The 23705-nt window shown below is 39.0% G+C and overlaps 1 protein-coding gene across 1 annotated transcript in view; it reads right to left on the reverse strand.

The window, feature by feature from the left end:
- Positions 1–23705, reverse strand: part of Sugt1 (SGT1 homolog, MIS12 kinetochore complex assembly cochaperone) — a 42100-nt gene that overhangs the window by 12557 nt on the left and 5838 nt on the right. The window contains exons 3-10 of the mRNA XM_028878817.2: positions 22382–22472; positions 20676–20745; positions 20037–20107; positions 12225–12278; positions 11807–11823; positions 8715–8746; positions 6318–6414; positions 5012–5119 (exon numbers count right to left, since the gene is read on the reverse strand). Coding sequence (XP_028734650.1) covers positions 5012–5119; positions 6318–6414; positions 8715–8746; positions 11807–11823; positions 12225–12278; positions 20037–20107; positions 20676–20745; positions 22382–22472 — 540 coding nt within the window. The remainder of the gene's footprint in view (positions 1–5011; positions 5120–6317; positions 6415–8714; positions 8747–11806; positions 11824–12224; positions 12279–20036; positions 20108–20675; positions 20746–22381; positions 22473–23705) is intronic.

Raw genomic sequence — 23705 nt, forward strand, 5'->3', positions numbered from 1 at the left:
TTTGCGCCTTTCCTGGGACTCACTTGGTAGCCCAGGCTGGCCTCGAACTCACAGAGATCCGCCTGCCTCTGCCTCCCGAGTGCTGGGATTAAAGGCGTGCGCCACCACCGCCCGGCAGACCAACCCTACAAGCTGGTGGTAGATCTTTCTCAGGGCCTGAAGAGCTGTGGCAACCTTTTGCAAACCATTGCTTCATAGTTTCATTTAGCAACTAGTTCTTTGTCTTGAGGACATGCCTTCCCAGCATTCTTACTCCATTCTTTGCAACCAATTGGTGTATCAAATGCCTTTGTGTTGGAGCAGTAGCTCAGGCCCCCTGAGTAGACTCAAAAATCTACCTTTATTCTTACACTGAATCAATTAACAATCACTTCTTCTTTACATTTTAGTTTTGCTTCTTTTGTGTGTGGTGTGCATAACCATGCACAGGTCAGAGGACAATTTACAGGAAGCTGGTTCTCCCCACCTCTTCAAATTGCTTAATTTTAATATTTACTGAGTGATAAGACTGAGTCAGGGCAACATGTCATACACAAGACAAATCTTTGGTTCTTCCCTCCCGTTATATGTTATGACTTACCACCAAAATCTTTATTTCATATTACTCTTCTTGAAGACTGCCTTAGAGCAACAACATTCCAGTGTACATCATGCACACTGAAAAATAGTTGGTTATTCAGAAGAATGCACGCTAAAATGTCATCAGTGACTATGGTACATGTTCTGTTGGAAAGATCTTGGAAACATGCTAAAATGTCATCAATGACCTTCTCAGTGCCTTTGTATACGTCTCCACATTTCCTATGGTCTGCATGTATTGTTTCACAGCTAGAATAAAAATCTGAATTACGAGGGTAAATAGTAGCATTTATTTAGCATTCACTATGTGCTTAGTGTATTACATATGCCAGCTTACTTAACAGAACCACCTAAGATTACTATCTAGATTTTATATATATTTGCATGCAGTGTGTGTGTGTGCGCGTGCGTGCGTGTGCGTATATGCGCACATAAATGATGTCAGGTGTCTTGTCCATCACTCTCCACCTTCTATCTGGAGGTGGAGTCTCTCACTGATCCCAGAGCACAGCATTTTAGCTAGTCTGACAAGCCAGCTTGCTCTGAGGATTCCCTACCTCCACCTCCTGTACACTGAGAATCATAAGCAGTCACCACACCCACCTGATTCTATGTAGATTCTAGAAATCTACATGTGGGCCCTCACACTTGTGTGGCAAGCTCTTTACCCACTGAACCATCTTCCTAGCATTGCTGTCTATAACACTGCCTCCCTCTGCTGTTTGAAAAGGGAAATGATCAAAGATGTCACCATTTGTTTCCCTGAAGATATATAATTCCATTTATTTTCTGTAAAACACAGTAATCTAATGGTTATATATGCTGTGGATATATACCATGTTGATTCCAGAATCAAAACACAACTTCTTCTAACTGTAGGTCTCTCAAACCTGTCTAGCTGTGTAACTGAATCCAGGAGCCACAAAAGCTTTGGAAACAGCAATGCACAACAACCAAAAGTTAATTCAAAACCAAATGTGTAATACGCTCAAGGCATTTGGGCAGCCCTGGCCAACACTGCATTGTACAGCATCACTGTAGCCTTGGCTTTGAACACACAACATGCATACTCTGTCTGCCCTGTGCATCCTGTCATAACATGCTACATCAACTGAATACTGCCTGAAACACCTCAGCTGAGATTCAAGAATATAGTGTATGTTATAAACTGCAGTAATTTTTTTTACTGCACACACATTTTATGATCTTAAAAAACAAAAGCATAATGGCTTAACTATAGGAAACAAAGACTTTAATACATTCCTACTGTCATACCTCAGCATGTAAGTATCAAAAGACTATCTTTGGATTTTATTGTTAAATTGCTGTTTGAGTTGCTAACTTGAGTTTCATAAAAACAAACAAACAAATAAATAAATCATTCAATTAATTTTGGCTTGGGATCAGGACAGAATTTCCAACCCTTTCTGAAAGGGCCCTAAAAGTACTAGTCATTTTGTAGTATGTATTGATGTGAAGCAGCATTCTCAGAACTGATAATTACAGAAACCAAACTATCAAACAACTCTAAAAAATTTCTAAGATGCTCTATGCGTCAAGTAACAACCAAGCTTAACTCTTCACGCAAAAACAAAGAAAAACACCTACCTTAAGTTTTTTTTATTTTCAATAAATGGCAAGATTCTATGTATAACCAAAGAATTGTTTTTAAATACATTTCTTTAAAACTTATTGCTTGATTTATATACCTATATATACCCAGGGTCACCCAATATTTTCTCAAGCAAAATGGTTTTAAAAGCCCTGCTTTAGAATACAGCGTTAGAATCTTAAGTTCTTCCATTCAGAACAAAGAAGACTCTAAGTAAAGAAGCACTAGCCTTAGCTGGCAGTCAGAATTAAAATATGTTTCCTGGGCCAATATAAACAATTATTGTTTGTTTGAAACAAGGTCTCTCTACATAGCCCTGGCTGTCCTGGAACTCACTATGTAAACCAGGCTGTCCTCAAACTAACAGAGATCCACCTGCCTCAGCCTTTTGAGTGCTGGGATAGGCGTGTGATACCTACCCAGTGAACAATTATTTACTGTAGTATAAATTTGAGGAAAGCATTTAAGCCCATGAGCTTGTTTTCTTTCTCTATGTAAAACTAAGAATAAACCGTTTACTCCATCAATTCCACAGGGTTAACCAGACTCTAATTCAGATTCTTCCATTACCCAAGTATCACTGAGCACTACATACACAGGGGGAGGACTACCAAATTTAGCAATAGTGTGAGCATATTCATGCTAAAAAATTATTCAGTTTACCAGAAATACAAACTGCATTGATGTGTCACACATGTGAAATACAAGTTCTTGAGTCATTCATCTCTTCACAGAGAGAATCTCATGGGCTGGGAACACACCTAAGTAGAGTATTTGTGAGCTTGCACAAGACCCTCGGTTCAATGCCTAGCAAAGGTGGGGGTGGGAGGCACAACAACAAAGGACAATATTTGAATTTCAGCTTCTAAAGGCCAAGGCAGGAGGATGACAACTTTGAGGTCAGCCTTGGACTTAAAAACCAAAACCACTAAAAACCGATTAACAAAAAAATACACAATGCCAAACTCACCACTTCCTCACCTGCCTCTCTCCTATCTCCCCAGTTTTGTGACTGACTGCTCAAAAGTGTATTATTAAACAAATTTAACTCTGTGGATAGGACCAACCACTGAAATACTGGCTGACCCTCTTCTCACCCTGTACCGCCCCACAGAGCACTCTGTCTTGGAGCTGCCTCATAATTAACCAGCTTTGTTCCTGATACGCCAGACAGGTTTTTAAGGACAAATCTTTCCCTTCATTTTGGGTCATACAAGTCACATGTTTTACTGTCTTTTTCTTTTTTCTTTGCTTTCTTTTTTTTAAAGGTAGGGTCTCACTATAACCCATGCTGACCTGAAAATCACTCTGTAGCCCAGGCTTGCCTCAAGCTGACATCAATCCTCTCACCCTAGCTTCCTGGATGCTGGGATTACATGTATGAGCCACCATACCTTGTAATTTTTATTTTTAATTTTATATTCTCTACTAAGTTATACTATTACCTTCCTCTTTGGAATATTTAAAATACTCTAACAACGAATTCCATTGTGTATTCTTGTTTTTAAAATATACAGGAATCTAAACTATATAAACAAATTATAATTCAAATATATTCATCATTTCATCTTAATAAAAATAACCTAAATTCAGCTTAACTAATAAAATTTAAAAACGCAGATTCATCCTTGCGGTACTTTGTTATAAACTGTATGAGACTGAGTATTTGTATATCAAAACAGACCACACTGAGAAATTCAAATGAGTATCAGATAAGAGGCTGGCTAGAACTGGAGAGATGCCTCAGTGGCAAAAAGTAAATAAAAACCATTCTTGAAGACACTTCCAGTGCCCACACTAGGTGGCTCACAACTACCTGCAACTCCAGTTCCAAGGGGATCCAATGCCTCTGGCCTCTTTAGGCACCTGCACTCATGTGCACGTACCCCGATACACACACACACACACACACACACACACACACACACACACACACACACACGATTTTAAAAATAAAATTGTAAGGTGTCTGCCCAGCATGCATGAAGACCCGAGCTTAGATTCCCATCACCCATAGACAGTGCAACTGTGTCATTTGGCCTCAATCCCAGAGCTGGTAGGGCAGAAACAGGCAGATTCCAGAGGCTCACTGGCCTGCCAATCTAAATGAAATAGGGAGCTGTGGTACAGTCAAAGACCCTACTACTACAAATAAGGTGAAGGTCAATTGAAATAGAAGATACCTCATCTCAATCTCCACACACACATGCTCAGGAAAGCATCACACACAATAACTAAATTGACAGAGGAATATGTCTATTAAATAGAAACCTTTCTTTAAGAATATTAATCTACATTAACAGGCATGTCACCAACCACACAAGCTAAGTGGATTGTTGTATTAAGTAAAACAACAACAAACTACACTCTTGGGCCAGTGGGATGACTCAGCCAGTAAAGGCACCTGCCACCAAGCCTGGCAACCTAAGTGTGACCCCCTGGACCCACATGGTAAAGGAGAATGAATTTCCACAAGTTGTCCTATGATCTCCACCCAACCCACCATGGCATTCATATATCCGCATACACACACAAAATTAAAAATCTTTAATGTAATTTTAAAATTTAGGGAAAAAAAAACCCTTTGTTCTTATTTACTTATCCCTCTTAACTTAATGGTATGTGTCTTAAAAGGAGCTACAAGGCCTAGGATGTAGACTTGCGAGTGAGTACTTGCCTAGCTTACACAAAGCCCTGGGTTTGCCCCCTAACACATTGGGAGCGGGGGCTACAAGCCTATTATATCTAGACGATTACGTCCACCAGTATTTGTTTTGCAGACATTACCTTTTTTATATTACATTTTTTCAACTTGCTTACCTTTGTTGAAAGTACTTTAAACGTGCTCTGCTCTGGCACTACAGGGTGAAGCAACCTCAGTTTCAAATTGTAATCTTCTCCAGAAGGGAGTTTCACCACAGCAGACAACTAAGGAAAACAAAGTGGGCATCAGACTTGTAAATATACATAAAAGGCTAAGTATTTAACAGAAATACACATCTCAGCAATGCTGCAGATTACGTGTTCCACATAACTGATAGAAAGTCAGATTTGTATGTTTTGTTTTAGTGTGTGTGCTCGTGCACGCGCATCCTCCTACAACCTGCCACATCATGTCGAGGTCACATGACAAGCTTCAGGGGTCTGCTCTCTCCTGTCACCATGCGGAACCCCAGGACTGAACTCAGGTTGTCAGGCTTGGCAAAAGGGGCCTTTACCCACTAGCCATTTCACCATCTCTGGAATGTCAGATTTAGGTACTTCAAAAGAGCATTAGCTACAGATCTAATCACATGTCCTTAATATTCAAATGAAGAAAACAATACACAAGAACAAAGTAATAGCGCATATAGTTTTAAAAATGCCTACTCATGTGTAAATTATGTTAATTCCACCACACTACTGCTCTTAAGTATCTATCATGAGGAAGAAAAAGATATTAAATCATAGTCATTTGATTTAGTTAAATAGTTAATATACTGAATAGTTAATACATTTTAAGACATGTATAAATCTCATACAACTAAACTTTTTTGCGTGTGGTGGTGGATGGGTGGGTGGGTGGGTGGTGGCGGTGGTAAGCTAAACCTTTTTAAAAGTAGCATATGCCAGAAAGTTTAACCAAAGCACGGATCTTAACTATGCCGACCCAGTTCTGCTTTACCCTGCGAGGCTGGCCGAGGATGCACATAAACCAGTGATAGCGGCGTACGTTCGCCAGGCACAGTGAGTGCACAGTGACAGGCACTCCAGAGTCAGAGGCAGGAGGATTACAGCAGGTTCGAGACCAGTCGTGGTGACACAGTTCAAATTTTAAAAAACTTCAAATGAGTTGGGCAGTGGTGGCCCATACCTCTAATCCCAGCACTTGGGAGGCAGAGGCAGATGGATCTCCATGAGTTCCAGGCCAGCCTGTTCTACAAAGTGAGTTCCAAGACAACTAGAGAAACCCTGTCTCAAAGAAAAATAATTCAAATGAATGCTTCCAATTTTATTTATTACTTTCCATATTATCTCAAGAAAAAATGGAATATATCTAATAAACTGGTATAAACTATTCTGCAATATATTAAACTCATAAATAGTATTTAACCTCTATATAATAGATGGTTCAAAGATTCATTACCTCTTTTTCTGAAAATTCCACATTTACATCATTCTTCTGAATATTCTTGATCATAAGTGTAATGATTACTTGAGATTCCGTTTGATACCAGTCATACCTATTTAAAGGAATATAGTCATATAATTTCTGATTTTCTTAAAGTTGTTTGTCAAATTAATAGACTGTTAAGTAACAAGAGCTCCACCTTGAGGAAGACAGTAATAAAGCAGCTGTAAACAAGGAGGAAAACTAAATTCCTGTCACCTACATCGGCAGAAGAGAGTGGGAGGCAGAGGATCCAAACCTTTCCATCAGGTACAGACCCTCTCATTTCCTAATACTGCTGTGCTTAAGCTAATACAGAAGAGGAAACTTGAACAGTTACCAGTTCTCTCATTTCCGCCTAACACTAACATTTTAAAAACAGACTGAGAATGCTAGCTCAGAAAAATTAAGTAATCAACTTCTGAATCAATCAGCAGCATTGAGACAAGGGACACAGGTCAACCTGGGTCAATACTCTAAGCTCTGTTCACCCAAAGAGGGGAGCAGATACAAAGAGGAGACACAACTGAGCATAAATTACATAGATCCCCCACAGTGCCAGCAAATTATACACCGTTCTTTCACTTAAGTTTTGAGGAAAGACCACTGTGTCTAAAGAGTCATATTTTACATGTCCTCCCACAACAAAAGCTCTGAAAATGTAGGCGTTGTCACTTCCAAACTAGAATAGACTATAATCTCCCAGAGGGCAAAGCTGTTTATCCTGCATGATTATACGTCTAAAACAAGGGAAGTGCCTGCTTCACAGTACACTTATAAACTGTTTTGAACTGCCACCTCAGCTACTTAGATTACAATAAAAGCATGTTGATTAAAGAAATGCACTTCAATAGTCTCAGCAAACACCTCCACAACTCAGTGATAGTGCACAGTTGTACAGCAAACCATCAGGTGCTTCTGTTATTGTCTTAAGAACACAAGTTCTTTAACCAGGACTCACAGAGACTGAACCAACACCCAGGGAGCCTACATGGGACTGACCTAGGCCCTCTGCATATATGTGATAGTTGTGTAACTTAGTCCTCCTGTGGAACTCCTAACATGGGAGCAGGGGCTGTCTCTGACTCTTTTGCCAGCTTTTGGGACCCCTTTCCTCATGCTGGGTTGCCCCATCCAGCCTTAACATAAGTGGAGGTGTCTAGTCTTACTGCAACTTAATATGCCACATCTGGTTGATATCCATGAGAGGCCTGCCCTTTCCTGAATATAAAAAGAGGAGTGGATGGGCGGTGGGGTGGAGTGGGGGGGCAGAGGGGCAGGGGGACGGGGAGGGGTAGGGAGGAGAGGAGGGAGGGGATGTTAAAAAAATAGTAATGATAATAAAAAATATTTTCTCAATAAAAAATTAAAAAAGAACACAAGTTGTTTACATGGCTAGTGGATAATTTGTTGTGTATGTTGTGTGCATGTATGCTTGTGGCTGAGTGTATGTATGTGTGTGTTGGCCAGTGGTTGGGTGTCTTCCTCAACTGTTTGCTACCTTATTTTTTGAAATGGGTTTATCACTGAACCTAGAGTTCACTAAATGGCTAGGCAAGCTGGCTGGCCAGTGAGCTCCAGGGATCCACTTGTCTCCATCTACCCAGCACTTGGCTTACAGATGTGTGCTGCCATGACCAGTCTTTTTGTTTGTTTGTTGTTGTTTTGTTTTTATGTGGGTAATGGGGATCCAAACTCAGGTGCTCAAGCTTGCAGGGTAAGCACTTTACTGACTAAGCCAAAGTCAAAGCCTTGCTATTCATTACTGTGACTGCAGTACTAACTCTGAACTCATGTAGAACATTCCTATGAAAAACTGATCCAAATATAAGAGGCAGGACAATGACCTTATACTGGTCCTGCCTCTCATACTGTGAACAACAACTCACCTGCATGGCACTTGCCTAGCATGCATGAGGCTTTTGCTGGTTCAATCTTCAGCACCACTATCATACATGTGCATGCATACGGACATACATACACACACATACACACACACACACACACACACACACACACACACACACCCCACCACCACCAGCATGGCAATTTCAATTCTGTGTAGCCTACTGCTTCTTTACATGTTTAACAGTATCAACTTAACTGGAAGCAGCTCTCCTTAATACACAGAAAGGCAACATAATATGGAACCAAGCAAAGCAAGTTTAGAGATGAGAGCTATTTGAACTATTTGTTAATACTAATTGGTAGACAGCCTTAAAATGTAATTTTTCATAAAGACCTAACACAATATTTAAAAATAGAAAATATTTAAAATTACACAGTACATCTCTGCCTTCTGTGAAACCAGAGTTTTCTTCTCTTTAAGCACATTACCAGGCACTGCTTTATAAAAAAAAAAGAAACACTTACTTGATTTTTGACTGAGTTCTCTGAGATGCAGACTGATTTGGACAAGGTGAAAGAGAAAGATTTTTACACGTTAGTTTAGCAGCTATATTAAAAAATCAAATCTTATTAATTCACTTAGGCCTATGGTTCTTTAATGTGGAAAAGGTACAGTGTGCAATCTTAATGCTTGGCGGGCTGCTTGGAAGGAGGAGTGGAGTTCCAGGCCAGCCTTACACATTGAGACCCTGCCACAACAACAACAACAAGACTTTCTACAAGTATGACTGGGAGAACTGACTTGTGTAGTCTATCCAGTCATAAGATACGCAACTCAGAACTGATCGGTTAGCATTTGGACAACCATTTTCAGCCTGATGTGGTAGCAGCACACCCTGTATCCCAGCACTTGGGAGCTAGAGACAAGAGGAGCAGGAGGTCAGGCTCATCCTCAGTGGCAAAGCAAGTTCAAGACCAGCACAGGTACATGAGATTCTGTCTCAAGAAAGAAAAAATCATTTTTAAGAGACAGTATAACCTCAGGCTTAATTACGATATCAAATGCTGCTCTAAAAACCAGAAAGGACCATCTCAATGGTTAGCTTCAGAAAAACATTTTACTGTATATAAGGTATCTCTACAACACACCCGACCATGAGGAAATAAACTGACTCTTCATGCAGTCTCATTCATAGCCTAGGCTGGCTGAACTCCTGATCCTCCTGCCTCTGAAGTGCTTTAATTATAAGGATGAACCACCATTCCCAGCCATGGCAATGAGAATTCCCTAATCCATAGGGCACTGATACACTATATGTCCACTAGTTAAGGCGACGGAAAGGTAAAGATGATACCCAGAGTTATGGGTGGCCTCTGCATTGTCCCTAAATGAAAAAGGAAGCAACCAAAGTGAGCAAAACCATTCTAGAGGTATGAAGACAACTCGGAATTCCAGTTTGCACACAGGAAACAATTACAATTTAGGTTGGAACTAGGACAAGAGTAGACTAACTCAGGGCAGAAGAGATGGCTCAGCAGTTAAAAAAGCACTGACTACTCTCTGGAAGACCCAGGTTCAGTTTGCAGTACCAACATGACAGCCCACAACCACCTGTAACTCTCAGTTCCAGGAGATCCAATGCCCATTTCTGTTAATCCAAGGGTACATGTGGTGCGTATACGCGTACATTTAGGGAAAACACTCAGACACATTTTAAAAAATTCTTAAAAAAAGATAGATGGACAGATGGATAGATGATAGATAGATGGATAGATGATAGATGGATAGATGGACAGACAGATCAACAGACCGACAGACCAAACAACAGCTGGACAGAACACACTAAAGCTATGTATCCTTTATTACTGGACAAACGGAGTTTTGTTATGCAAATGCCATTCTGTTGTTCACAGACTAAACAGTTTAGATACACAGTATCCTCAGATCCCAAAGGTTAGATGTAGTGGATGGTACCATTGCAGGAAGCCGGGCTGGCTGGAGGAAAGTCACTGGGGATGAATGCTTTTGAAGGTTACATTGGGTACCCAGTCTGCTCCCTTTTTCTCTACTTCCTGGTCCCCCTGATGTAAGCAGCTATGTTTTGACTGATCTCCCTAACCAGATGATTAACACTGAGTCAAAAATAAACCTCTCTCCTTCCCTCAAGTTGCTTTTCTCAGCTTACAGTACTTACAAGAGCCTGGCCCATACACAAACCCCACACACAAACCTAGCCCAAGGCCTGAACAAAGAACTATCAACAGGTGAATTAGGAAGCCAACCTGTCAAGACCTCTCCAATCAGTTCCTCATTTACTGCCCGGGCACCTAGGATTAAGCGGTAAGCACAGGCGGACAGAGATGGTTGAACAGGGCTTCAATTTTGGAGGCTGTTCTAAACTTTACCTATACACATGCCTTGCCTAATGCTCCCAGGATATCTGTCTGAAGCAGATTAGTTCTGTTAGACACACTTCATACATGAATAAATCTCGTAGAATAAGTTGTTTTCTCAATGTCACAATGTAATTTTGGAAACTTGAGATGGAAATCTTCCTTAAAAGACGAATGAGCATCTCAAAAAGGTAATTGTCCATAAAATGAGTTATACACACATTTCCCAACTCCTTGTGATTTTCTTTCTTGACTATGTATGTGACAACTACTCTTAAGACAGTATGTCATAATTTAACTGCATTATATGAAAGTCTAAACTGATAAAAACCATGGGGCTTGGAGAGATGGCTCAGGAGTTAAAAGCACTGACTGCCCTTCCAGAGGACCCAGGTTCGATTCCTCGTACCCAATGGAAGCTCACAACCACCTGACAACTCCAGTTCCAGGAATCTGATGTCCTCTTCTGATTTCCACACATAGCACACACATATATATAGTAAACAGATATACACACAGGCAAAATACTCATACACATAAAAAGAAATTTTAAAAAATTAAGTTCGCCATATATTGTTACTTTTCCTTACAATTACACAGTAATTTTTTAAAGATCTGTTCATTTTTTATTTCTGTGTATGTGTGCCTGCCTAAGTGTCTGTTCATCATATGTGAACAAGTGTACTAGAAAGCCAGAGGGCATCAAATTCCCTGAAACTAGAGTTACAAGTGGTTGTGAACTACTTGATGTAGACACTGGGAACTGAACCTGAGTGCTAGGAAGAGCAGCGAATGCTTTTAACTACTGAGTCAGCTCAGTAGCCTTGGCATTGTAATTTAAGATTCTCATATCCAAACCATTAACAAGTATTAAGAATGAACCAGACAAATAAAAACATTGCCAATGTACTTTATGTACATTTATGTAAAAAAAAAAAAAAAACAAAAACAAAAAAAAAAAAGCCCTATATGATGACAAATATTTAACCTACTAAGTTGTAGACATTGGCAAGGAACAGAGACTAACTTCATTAAGACAACCCAGTACTTTACATGATTAAAACTTGTAGTTTTTATTTCAACAAAATGAATTATTTCAGATAACTAATATTTAAATGAAATTGTTTAATATTTATAAGAGCTCATCCCAAACCCTGGCTTAAATATATTTGATTCATTAAGTTTAACATGACTAAATAAACATGAGGGGTGAATGGACTTACCACTTCAGATTCTGATCCTATAAAACATAAAAAAGGAAGCATTTTCAGATAACAGTATGTTTGTAGGCAAGGCTACAGACATGATTTCTACAAACACATCAAGAAAGCTAATTCTTTATATATTTCAAATGAAGCAAATTGTTTTATTTTGCATCTAGGAGTTTAACTTTAGATGCCTTGATTACCTTTTACTGGTAATAACGTAATATTTTTGGCAAAACAAAACCATTAAATTTTCCTTCTGACATAAGAAAGACTAAAAATGAGGGTCAATCAGAAGTAGTCTATTATTGGGGCTGGGGTGTAACTTAATGGTAGAGCATGACTTGCCCAGCATGTACAAGGCCATGGGTTTGATCCCCAGAACCAAGAAAGGTTAAAAAACAAAAGACTGTGGAAACCTAAACAACATACTTACTATTCTGAGTCTCCTGGCACCTTTTAATCCAGATTGCAAAGTTTGCATCTGCACCTGGAACAAAAAAACAAAACAAAAAACTTCACTGTAAAATTCCTCATGTGAACAATGTAACAGATTCATTCAACAAATATTACTAGCAGCCTACTATGCCTGAAATAGTGTAGGCACTGGGAACTGAACAGTCTATTAATAAAATAGATACTGCCTGCCCAAACAGAGAACACAGCAAGCATAGTGCTAAAGCCCTAATGCAACCATGGGTTTACCACTGAGCTGTTCATCTTAGAAAACTATTCTGTTCAAGCAGTTTTAACCCCAGTCAGTCTCACTAGTTTCTCGGATGATTATAATCTACATTTCCTGCATCTGTCCCCGTCTTAAAGGAACTCTCTCTCTCATAAGGCAAAGGATGCTTGGATGAGATTCCCAATGAGTTCTCATCCCTTCATCTTGCTCTACAATGCAGCTACCAACTATCTACCATTTCCTCTGTGATTTTGTCTGTCTTCAATACTTTATGAAACAGTTACATCTCCAAGTTACATGATATCCAAGAAACTGAACACACATAGTAAACTACATATTTAGAGAGCACAAATGTAAATGAAATCAACAAGTTATTGACCTCTGAAGATCTAGAACAATATCTAAATAGTTACTATGCCTAATAAACGGTGCTAAATATTAAGTGATCAAAACAAGGTTTCTGTGTAGCGCTGGCTGTCCCGGATCTAGCGCTGTAGACCAGGCTGGCCTCGAACTCACAAAAATCCACCTTTCTTTGCCTCCCAAGTACTGAGATTAAAGGCATGTGCTGCCACTGCCCAGTCATACAACATTTCAAAACTGCCTGATTTATAAGAGGAATTAAACTAGTCATGTCTTATCAAAATGTTAGTTAGGCACACATGCACTATATTCTTTCTAGTCTTAAATAACCTATTATTCACACAACCAGTAAAAGCCTCTCACCATAAAGGAGGAAGAAGGTACAAAGCAAAGGATAGAGAATACAGAATGCCTCACATCACAGAAGTTAGAAAACTAGATTCTTTAGATTTGCAAAGAGCAAATCAACAGCTATAGAATTCGTGTGCCCAAACTACGGAAAACAAATTGAAGGAATACTGTTTCCCAGATATCTACCTTCCTAAGTTATTGCTTCTATTTGCATACTGGAGCCTCAAGCCCTTTCTTCTGAGAAATTATGTACAAGAGCAATGATAAAGCACTACAAAGTAAAATTTTAAAACGTAGCACTTTAGGAGCAGGGCTTGTCAATTTCATCATTACTGACATTTTGGACCAGATACTTCTCATGGGAACAATCATGTGCACTAGAAGATGCTACTCAAAGATCTTCAGTAGCCCCCTTCCACTAGTTATGACTATCAACAATCTCTTCAGACACTGACAAAAGTCCTGAAGTAAAACTGTTTCCAGTTAAGAACTTCTGTTTTAAAGAACTGCAGTAACATTCAACCACAGGAAAGAAATTAATACAATTTGGATAATGAAGTTTCCTATAATTTCCTATAAGATTACTTATAAAATCTACCTTTTGGTAGTTTTCCAGCACTCACTTTCTCCATGTAACTAGATCCTGGTTCATACACACTTGCTGTGGAACAATCCTTTTCTCCACTATAAATATGTATCACTCTCATTGGTTAATAAAAAGCTGACAGGCTGGTAGTTGGGAGGAAGTTAGGCAGGAAAACCAAACAGAGAATGATGGGAAGAAGGAGGGCTGAGTCAGGAGGGACACCAGCCAGCCAGCCATCGAGCAAGCAGGATGTGTAGAAAAAAATGAAGTGTATGAAGGACATGAAAGTAACTAGCCACGAGCCATGTGGCAATGAATAGAAATATGGGTTAACTTAAGTGTAATTGTTAGCTAGTAACAAGCCTGAGCTATCCATCGAGCATTTATAATTCATATGTAGCCTCTGAGTCAGTTATTTGGGACCAGGAAGCCAAGACAGGAAATGTCCATTTACAATACTTCTCAAAATCATGGCAATTTGAAGACACATAATACTCTCAAAACTATTTGTGCCTAAGAATATAGCTGTGTGTCTGCAGGAAGCCCTGGATTTGATCCCCAGAACTACATAAACTGGGTACAGTGGTACCTGTCAGTTATGCTAGCACTCCAGAGGTAATGAATGGCAGAAAGGTCACAAGGTCAAGGTCATCCTCAGCTCCATAATAAGCTCAACATCAATCTAGATTACATGACACTGCCATAAACAGGAAGAACCTGTATCTCACAAGGTTCTCAGACTTAACCCTTTACTTGTCCATACAAAGACTCTGCTGTCGAACCTCCTTTAGCAACCTAACTTAGAATGGACATTCAGTTTTTAAAATTTTATTACTTTATGTGTGAGTGCTCTGTGTACATGTATGGATGTATGTCTGTACATCCTAGCTGTGTCTGGTGGCCTCACAGGCCAGAAGAGGGTGTGGGATTTCCTGGAACTGAGGATACAGGCAATTGTGTATGTTGGATCCCCTGGAAGAGCAGCCAGTGCTCTTAACCTGAGCCATCTCCAGCCCCATTAACTCCCTTCTGAACAAGAAATCAAATTAAATTTTCACTTTTCCAGTAGAAGAAACCACAGCCAGGCTCTGGGAGAGACTACTTGCCAAACAAGCAGAAGGACTTCAACTGTGACCTCCAGCACTCATATAAAAAGCCAGGTGTGATGGTGTGAGCTCAGAATACAGCAGTGGAGCTCACTGGCCAGGCAGGCTAGTCTAACAGAGCAAGGCTCAGTCCCATCTCAAAAAACAAAGACAGTTCCTAAGGATGCTACCTGAGATTAATTACTGGTCAACACATGCACTCAACAAATATTCATGCACATGCCAGGAGGGCAACTAGATGAAACAGCAAAGAAAGCACATTACTGTGGATATTATTTTAAGATGTGTTACATTTGTTTATACTGTGGAACATTTGTTTAATAATGCAAAGATATGTTGCATTCTTTTATGTTGCATTTGTTTAACTCTGTGAAGCTGTGTTACTGAGCCTGTCTAAAAAACCCGATTTGTCTAATAAAGAGCTGAATGGCCAATAGTAAGGCAAGAGAAAGGATAGGTGAGGCTGTCAGGCAGAGAGAATAAATAGAAGGGGGAATCTGGGAGGAAAGGATTGACGAGTGAGAAAAGGAGAGAGGACCATAGGGGCCAGCCATAGAGCAAGCTATGGAGTAAGAAGGACAGAAAAGATTTACAGAAATAGAGAAAGATAAAAGCCCAGATGCAAAAGGTAGATGGGATAATTTAAGAAAAGCTGCAAGAAACAAGCCAAGCTAAGGACAGGCATTCATAAGAAAGAATAAGCCTCTGTGTGATTTATTTGGGAGCTGGGTGGTGGGCCCCCCAAAGACTAAAAAGCTAAAAGAGTAAATAACAAAACAAACACACAAAAACTACATTTTGGCACACCAACATGAGGCTCTCAAATTTCCACAGGGCCTGAGAACACTTGAAGGAAAAAAAAAGGACACATTTCCTTTAAAGAGAAGTGCCCTACAGCAGAGCACTTACACAGCCTTTTTCATGCTAAATAGAAACAAAAAAAAAAAAAAAAACGCCTGCCATAGTGCAGAGCACTGGCATTCCATAGCTGGGGGGCTGAATGCAGTTCTTGGTCCCGCACCTCTGACCAGGCCTCAAGCTTTAGGCTTCGCTCTCATGACCCCAAAGGCAGCGGAGCCCGCTGATAGGGCGTCTGGAGGACCCAGCTGCAGCTTAGCAGTTTAAAGTTTACTCAGATGGTCAAAAAAGACTAGAGGTATGCAGTAAGAGATCCAGACAGAAAAAAAAAAAAAAAAAAAAAAAACAAAAAAAAAAAAACCCTCTAAACAGGTTCCAGTGTGTTTTACAATGTGTACAGGTGTAAGAAAAAATATAGATATTTACAGTCATAGAAAGAAATAGTTTAAAAAATAATAAAGTCTTTAAAGAGACAGTGAAAGTAATATAAGAAAAAAGTCACGTAAGATGGGGAACACACAGGGAGTCTACATCCTACATAATATTGTGTTGATTCTGAATTTTTTTTTGAATGCTGATAAGCAACAACAGCTGCTAAGAGACATGAGACTGAAAGAGGGACTGATGAAGTAAACAGGCCTATAGTTTAAAATGGAAGTCAAAAAATGTATTTGTAAAATGGAACTTAAAAGATGCATTACTTTGGAAAAGCAGTTTTGCTTCGTTCCAGGTTAATATGGATCAGGTTTGATCAAGGGAACCTCCTGAAACTTGGCGGTGATATCTATCAACAAAGGCTATAGCTGCTCTCCCCAGGACTTGGCCATTATCTCAGATCTTCTCAGGGACCTCTAAAGGTGTTTCACCCACAGAAAACAGGAAGCGGTCTAGAGAAAACAATGTCCACATTCCCAAGAGCTGGGTTGTAGGAGGCTTTTGGTTATTTGGTGGGTCATGGATGTTTGTTATCATTTAAGGAACTATAAGAATATAGGATAAAAAGACAACTACTAATCTCTGATATGTTACAATGGCATGGATTGTTATATTGATACAAATTTAAGGTTATTTTTGTTATACTGTATTATATATGTTGCTACTCTTGTTTGTGCTTATGCAGCTCATTTAAAAATGCAATGTATAATTAAGAAATGAGATGAGAAGTTAATCTATAATAGTCAAACTTATAGTCAACATTAGGTATGTTTTCAAAGTAAAAAGGTATATTTTAGACAGATGATTTTCAAACACTTCAAAGAACTACAGAATATAGTGTTTAAAATGTTTAATAACCTAAGGTTTTTCATGACAATGATACACATCTGCTCCTGGCAGCACCAATTTACTTCATAAAAGAATGATGGGCATCAAAGAAACTCCAGAGGAGTTTGCTTTCTATATGGCAAGATTAGGCATTTGGGTAAGACACTGCTTTTGCCTTGACTGCTTGACATATGTTTTTTATAAACTGAACATGTAGGACCACAGGAAAGTGACTAAACTTGGCCAAAACAAGGCGAGATGGTCTTTCAGGGTTCCTGCTTCACAGAAGAGTCTTGCAGACATTCTGCAGGACAAAGAGGAAAGGTTCACTGAAGAAAAATCTGCCAGATATTCTAGGCCTGAAGGCTGAAGATGAATGCCCCCAATTATGCAGAGGAACTTTGGGTGACTGTCCAAGCAGCCAGATCTCTCCGTCATTTCTTATTTTTGGAAGTTGCTTGCAATGAACTTCCTGTTTTACTCAGGTGAAACTATGTCCTTCTGGGGCCTTTGATGGAGGAAGACTAGATAGCAATAATTGCAGTTTTCCTTAGTTATGATAGAAAGTAAGTTAGTTATAAACTTTGGATTCACTAAGAAAGAATAGATAATGGAGTATTTTCTCAGAATATGTGAAATACAAATGGACTGAATAATTGTAAATAATTCTTCCCTGATAACTGTTTTCATTGTATATAGTTTTATGTTAAAGTTAAAATCTCTCATTTTTACTTAGACAAAAAGGTTATTTTAGTTAGAACATACTATACATACGTTTCTACTCTTGTTCAAGGTTTTATACCTATACAGCTCATTTAACAATATAATGTAAATTTCTAGTCCTTGAAAGTTATTATTACAAACTATTTAGGATAACAAAGAAATGCAGGTTAGTGGTTAGTCACCTATTATAATCAAACTTGTAGTCATGTTAGGTCTGTTTTCAAGGTCAAACAGATATATTTTAGATAGACAGGTGGTCTTCAAACACTTCAGAGACCTACAGAATAAGGCATTTAAGATGTTTTAATAACATAAGGTTCTTTTTGTTTATGACAATGAGACATGGCTGCTCCTGGCAGCACAAGTCAACTTCAGAGAAGATGATGGGCATCAAAGAAATTCCATATGGAGTTTATTTTCTGTGTGGCAAAAGTTAGCCACTGGGCAAGAAAGTGTCCTTGCTTCAACTGCTGATAGCATGCTGTCCAAATTGGACAAGCAGGGCATGAAAGAAAGTGACTGCCAAACCTTGCCAAGACAAGGTAAGAAAGTCCCTCAAAAACCCTGCTTCATAAATGTCTGTCAGATATTCCTAGGCCTGCAGGCTGAAGATGGATGCCCCAACATTACAGAGGAACCTTGGGTGACTGTCCAGGCCAGCTGTTTCTGTCATTCTTAGTTTTGAAAGTTGTTTGCTCTGCACTTCCTGCTTACTCAGGTAATATTATATCCTTCTCATGTTTCTAATGAAGTTTAAGACTAGACAGTTAGTTTTCCTTGTTACAAAATTCAAAAAGAAACTCACGAAAGAGGTTTAACATGAATAAGGTTGAGAGACATAAAAAGATAGTTTTGGGTTGGTAATGCAAGCTAGGATAGAAAGTGAATTAGGTACAACACTTTGGATTCACCAAAACAGGATAGATAAATGTACTATTTTCTCTGAATTTGTCAAATGCTATGGACTAGATAGACATTGTTAATGTAATTACTGCCTATATATATTTGTATATTGTTATACTTATTGCATAGTTTTTCTATGTTAGTTAAAACCTTTGCTTTTTATTTAGACAAAAAGAGGGAAATGTGATATTTTGTTTGTGTTCTGACAAAGCTGGCTTGGAGTCAGAGGGCAGAGCTAGCCACTAGTTAACCATAGAGGTCTGGACAGAGAGGAGACAGGAAGCAATAATGTGGGGCGGAGGGAGGATCTAGGTCTTTTTGGTCAGAGAACTGGAAAGGTAGGAAGCAACTATGGCTGCTCCCCTGTTCCTCTGATCTTTCAGGTTTTTACCCTGATATGAGTCCTGATTTTTTTATTGATAAGATTAATTAGATTTATGCATCATTACTTCATCTATCTAAAAGATCTGATTGGTCTAATAAAGAGCTGAATGGCCAACAGCAAGGCAGGAGGAAGGACAGGTAGGGCTGATAAATAGAAGGACAAAAAGAGGGAAGGAGAAGGAAGAAAAAGAGAAGGACATCAGGAGCATTGACCCAGCCACAGAGCAAGCCAGGAAGTAAGAGTAAAGAAAGGTATGTAGGATAAAGTTAAAGCCCAGAGGCAAAAGGTAGATGGGATAATTTAAGAAAAACTGCCTAGAAATAAGCCAAGCTAAGACTGGGCATTCATAAGTAATAATAAGTCTCCACGGCTATTTACTTAGGAACAGGGTGGCAGGCACCCAAAGAGTAAAAATATCAACCAACTACAGCACATTGAGAGTTTACACACAGTTTTTGGCTTCTTCCTTTCCTTCCCCTTTCTTTTCATGTCAGTGTGTATAACATGTTCTGGCATGCATGTGCATGTTTGGAGGTCTGAACTGATGTCATCAACCTTTCTCTATTGCTCTTCTTCCTATTCTCTGAGGCAAGTCCTCTCAATCACAGGGGTCGCTATTAGGCTAGTCTGGATAGCCAATTCGCTCCAGGAACCCTCTGCCCCAGCCTCCTCAGGCTGAAACTCGGCAAGCCGCCATCCCATCTGGCACTCACAAAGGTGCTAAGGACCCAAACTCCAATCCTCTTGCTTGCACACCACGCACTTTAATGGCCAACCACTGGCCAGACCCTAATTTTAGTTACTAATGGCAAAGTTTACCTGTGATTGAAATGCTAAAGAAAGGTCAATTTAATCAAACTTTAAGTGAATTCAAATTCTAAAATCAACATGAAATAATGTTAAAAGAAAAAGGGTATTGAGTTTCTGGGACAATAAGATTTTAACAAAATCTAAACAAAATTTAGATATGGTTTTTAAGATCCAAAAAGGATATTCATTTCTGAAAATGTAATTCTGATACTTACTATCTAATTTCTGTCCTTCTGTAAAAGTGTCTAAAGCAGAAGCATAGTCTTTTTCATGGTATTCACACATCCTGTATGAGAACATTAAAGACAAATTAATACGCACACATGAATCATGCAAAATAGCCTTCTTTCTAAATAAAGACACTTTTTACTTTCATATGCTGAAAGAGAATTTCAAGTGTATGCTAATAAGCCAGAAGGATTATCTTAGATACTATAATATCTAGTGCAATGGTCATAAAACTCAGTTTTAACACTCAGTTGAAGAATCTGATTTTAATTGTACAAATATATCAATTTCAAAACAATTATATAAAAGAATTAGTTTCTCAGTTAACTAAGTCATGCTTATGAAAATAAGCACTGCTTAAATACAAACAAAACAGACAAGTTCTTGTTTCTTACTCCATGTGGCATCTAGCTTTGCTGACAGAGAACATCCATCAGTTCCAGTCACACTTTGCAGTTACTTCAGTCATCACTACTTTAAAACCATACATTATCTCATTCTTCAGTTAACATAGTGACATAAGTTAGTATTGTATGGTTACAACATATATAAATAGCTTATAACAAATTGACTCAACAAATCCACACCTACTAGCTATAGTCCAAACCCATGAGTTAATTACATACCCTTTCCTCAGGAAAGCAGTAGGATTATTTGGATTGAGTTCAAGAGACTTCTTTACATCAGCAATACCATCTATATATAAAAAGGTAAGATTGTTTAGTCAGATATTTACAGATCCAGTATATACTGTACAAAAACGTGAATCAGGGCCAGCACAATGGTTCAGCAGAAAGAATACTTGTCATCAAACTTGACAATCTAAATTCAATGCCAAGAACTCACATGGCAGAATGAGAATGGACTCCAAGTTGTCCTCTGCCCTCAATGTGTACTTTGGCATATACAAGCTAGCATACACAGACACACATAAAATAAATAATGTAAAACAAATATATCAGTATTTCATTTTTAACCTCTTCAATTGGTGAAAGACGAATAGTTTTAAATAAGGAGAAACTAATCTAAGATAAGATGTAAGTATTATTGATGGATGATGTCGTTCTGTATGCTGTGAATATGTGTTGCTCTGATTGGTTGATAAATAAAGCTGTTTGGCCAATGGTGAGGCAGAATAAGGTTAGGTGGGACATTCTAACTAGAGAGGGAGGAGAAAGACAGAAGAGGAGACACTGATAGCCACCACCAGGAAAAGCAAGATGTAAGATACTGGTAAGCCACAAGTCATGTGGCAAAGTATGGATTTATTGAAATGGGTTACTTTAAGATCTCACTAGCTAGCGAGAAGCCTGCCATGGCCATAGTTTAAAAATAATATAAACCTCTGTGTGTTTACTTGGGTCTGAGTGGCTGTGGACTGGGTGGGACACAGGAAAACTTTCAGTTATGTATTACTTTCATATCTTCCTTGTGGTCTAATATTTAGCTTCCTTCTTTAAAAAAAAATGTATTATGAAATTGTGTGTATGCCTGCCTGTCCACTAGAGTGCAGGACCCAGGGAGTCCAGAAGAGAGTATCAGAGCCACTGGAGCTGGAGTTACCAACAGTTGTAAAGAGCTTTTAACTGCTGAGGCTTCTTTCCAGCCCCCTTTAGCTTTTTTCCTTAAAGCTCATCTGTCATCAGTAAGTGAAGCTGTGTTCCAAAGCTCATCTTTCTTTCTCATTAACAACATTTACGTAACTCAAGGCACTGAATGCTTGCCCCACTCACACACACTCTCTATATATTAAAGTCACACAACTCAGAAATACATTTTTATTAAAAATTACTAACACAAGGAATAAATAGTGTATTAATAAATGAAGTAGTATACACCAGTGAATACACTCACAATGAATGACATCTCTATAAATCCTCTGCCCACTGAAGAAAAGATATGCATAACTGTTAAATCAATGTTACTCAGCAGGTTTCTCCCATGAAAAATCATCTTAAAAATCCTCAAAGATGGTGCTGAGGAGATGGCTCAGCAAGGAAAGCCTTTATTTGCAAACACAAAGACCTAAATTCAATCCCCAGCAGCACCCCACATAAGAACTCCAGGTGTGGTCACTTATAATCCTTGGAGGCTCACTGGCTAGCAGTCTAGCCTAATTGGTGAGCTCCAGGACAATGAAACATCCTGTCTTCAAAGAGATGGACAGCATTCCTGAGTGCACCCAAGGTTATCCTCTGGCTTCCACACACATACGCAAATGTGAGCACAGGCACACAGTGACACGTCCACAGAGACTCCATTCCAACATTCTAACTTGGACAAATTTGTAAGTAAACTACAAAATTACAAAATAGTTTGTAAGAAACATTACCACGGTATTTCCCAAGAAGAATGTGACAATAAGCTCTCTGACAGTAATACTGTGCATCATCTGGATTCTGTTCCAAAGCCTTAGTCAGCTCCTACAAATACAAACACGTGGAAGGTCAGTAAATAATGTGTAAAGTCATCAGATTCTAATTAAAGCATAACTTAAAATCAAATAACCCGTGAACACAAGCTATTTAGAGAAAAATAAGGAAACAAACTTAGAGCTTGTCATTGTAAAAGGATCACTATTTCCCACATTAAGATCTCAATAAACGGCAATTATTATCATCTCATTTATGATTTATTCCAAAAGCTCAGCTGATATAAATAGACCAGTTCAGAATTCCTCCTCATTTGAAGAAAGCCCAAATACCATGTAGAATTTGAGGTGCCTAGAAAATGTAAAGCTATCCAACTTAAAAAAAAGAAAACAAAGCAAGGCGGTGGTGGCACACACCTTTAATCTCAGCACTGGAGAGGCAGAGGCAGGTGGATCTCTGTGAGTCTGAGGCTAGCCTGGTCTACAGAGTGAGTTCCAGGACAGCGAGGGATGTTACACAGAGAAACCCTGTCTCAGGAAAACACACACACACACACACACACACACACACACACACACACACACACACACACGGAAACAGAGAAAATTAAAAACAAAACAAAACAACAAACAAAAAACCCTTAGAAGTTAAATTTAGAGTTCATGGAAGTTAACAGAATGAGTTAAATATACATACGACTGGCCTTCCCTATCAATTCCAGAAACCAAAATAGATTACAACATTCTGCTCAAAGCCCAGATAAAATCCCATGATAACTGATTAACAGTCAGCATTAGAGAGATGAAAATCTTCACTGCCCTGGGTAGTCACAGTAGTCACACAGTAGTTGGACCATTAACAATGCAAGAAAACATCACATGGCAACAAGGTCAATGCCAAGTGCAGACAAAAAGACTGATTCTCTGCTCAATGCACCCACACACTAGTTTTTATAAAAGATGTATTTAAATAGCCACTCACCAGTGACTTTTTTTTCAAATCTACTGATTCCCCAAACCAATGTATACCAGGAATCAAAATAGACCTAAAACCAGGATGGGTGATAGCCTGATTGGTAGAGTGCTGTTCATCAAACACGAAGTCTTGGGATTCAACCCTTGGCACCTACAAAACTGGATGTGGTGGCATATGCCTGTTGTCCCAGCACTGATGAGGCAGAGGCACAATTGGGAGTTCAAAGTCCTCCTCAGCTACACAGCAAGTTCCAGACCAGCTTGGTTTACATGAGACCTTGTCTGAAAAAAAAATTAAACAACAACAAGA

The sequence above is a fragment of the Peromyscus leucopus genome, chromosome 9 (assembly GCF_004664715.2).
Source record: "Peromyscus leucopus breed LL Stock chromosome 9, UCI_PerLeu_2.1, whole genome shotgun sequence".
NCBI classification, from domain to species: Eukaryota; Metazoa; Chordata; class Mammalia; order Rodentia; family Cricetidae; genus Peromyscus; species Peromyscus leucopus.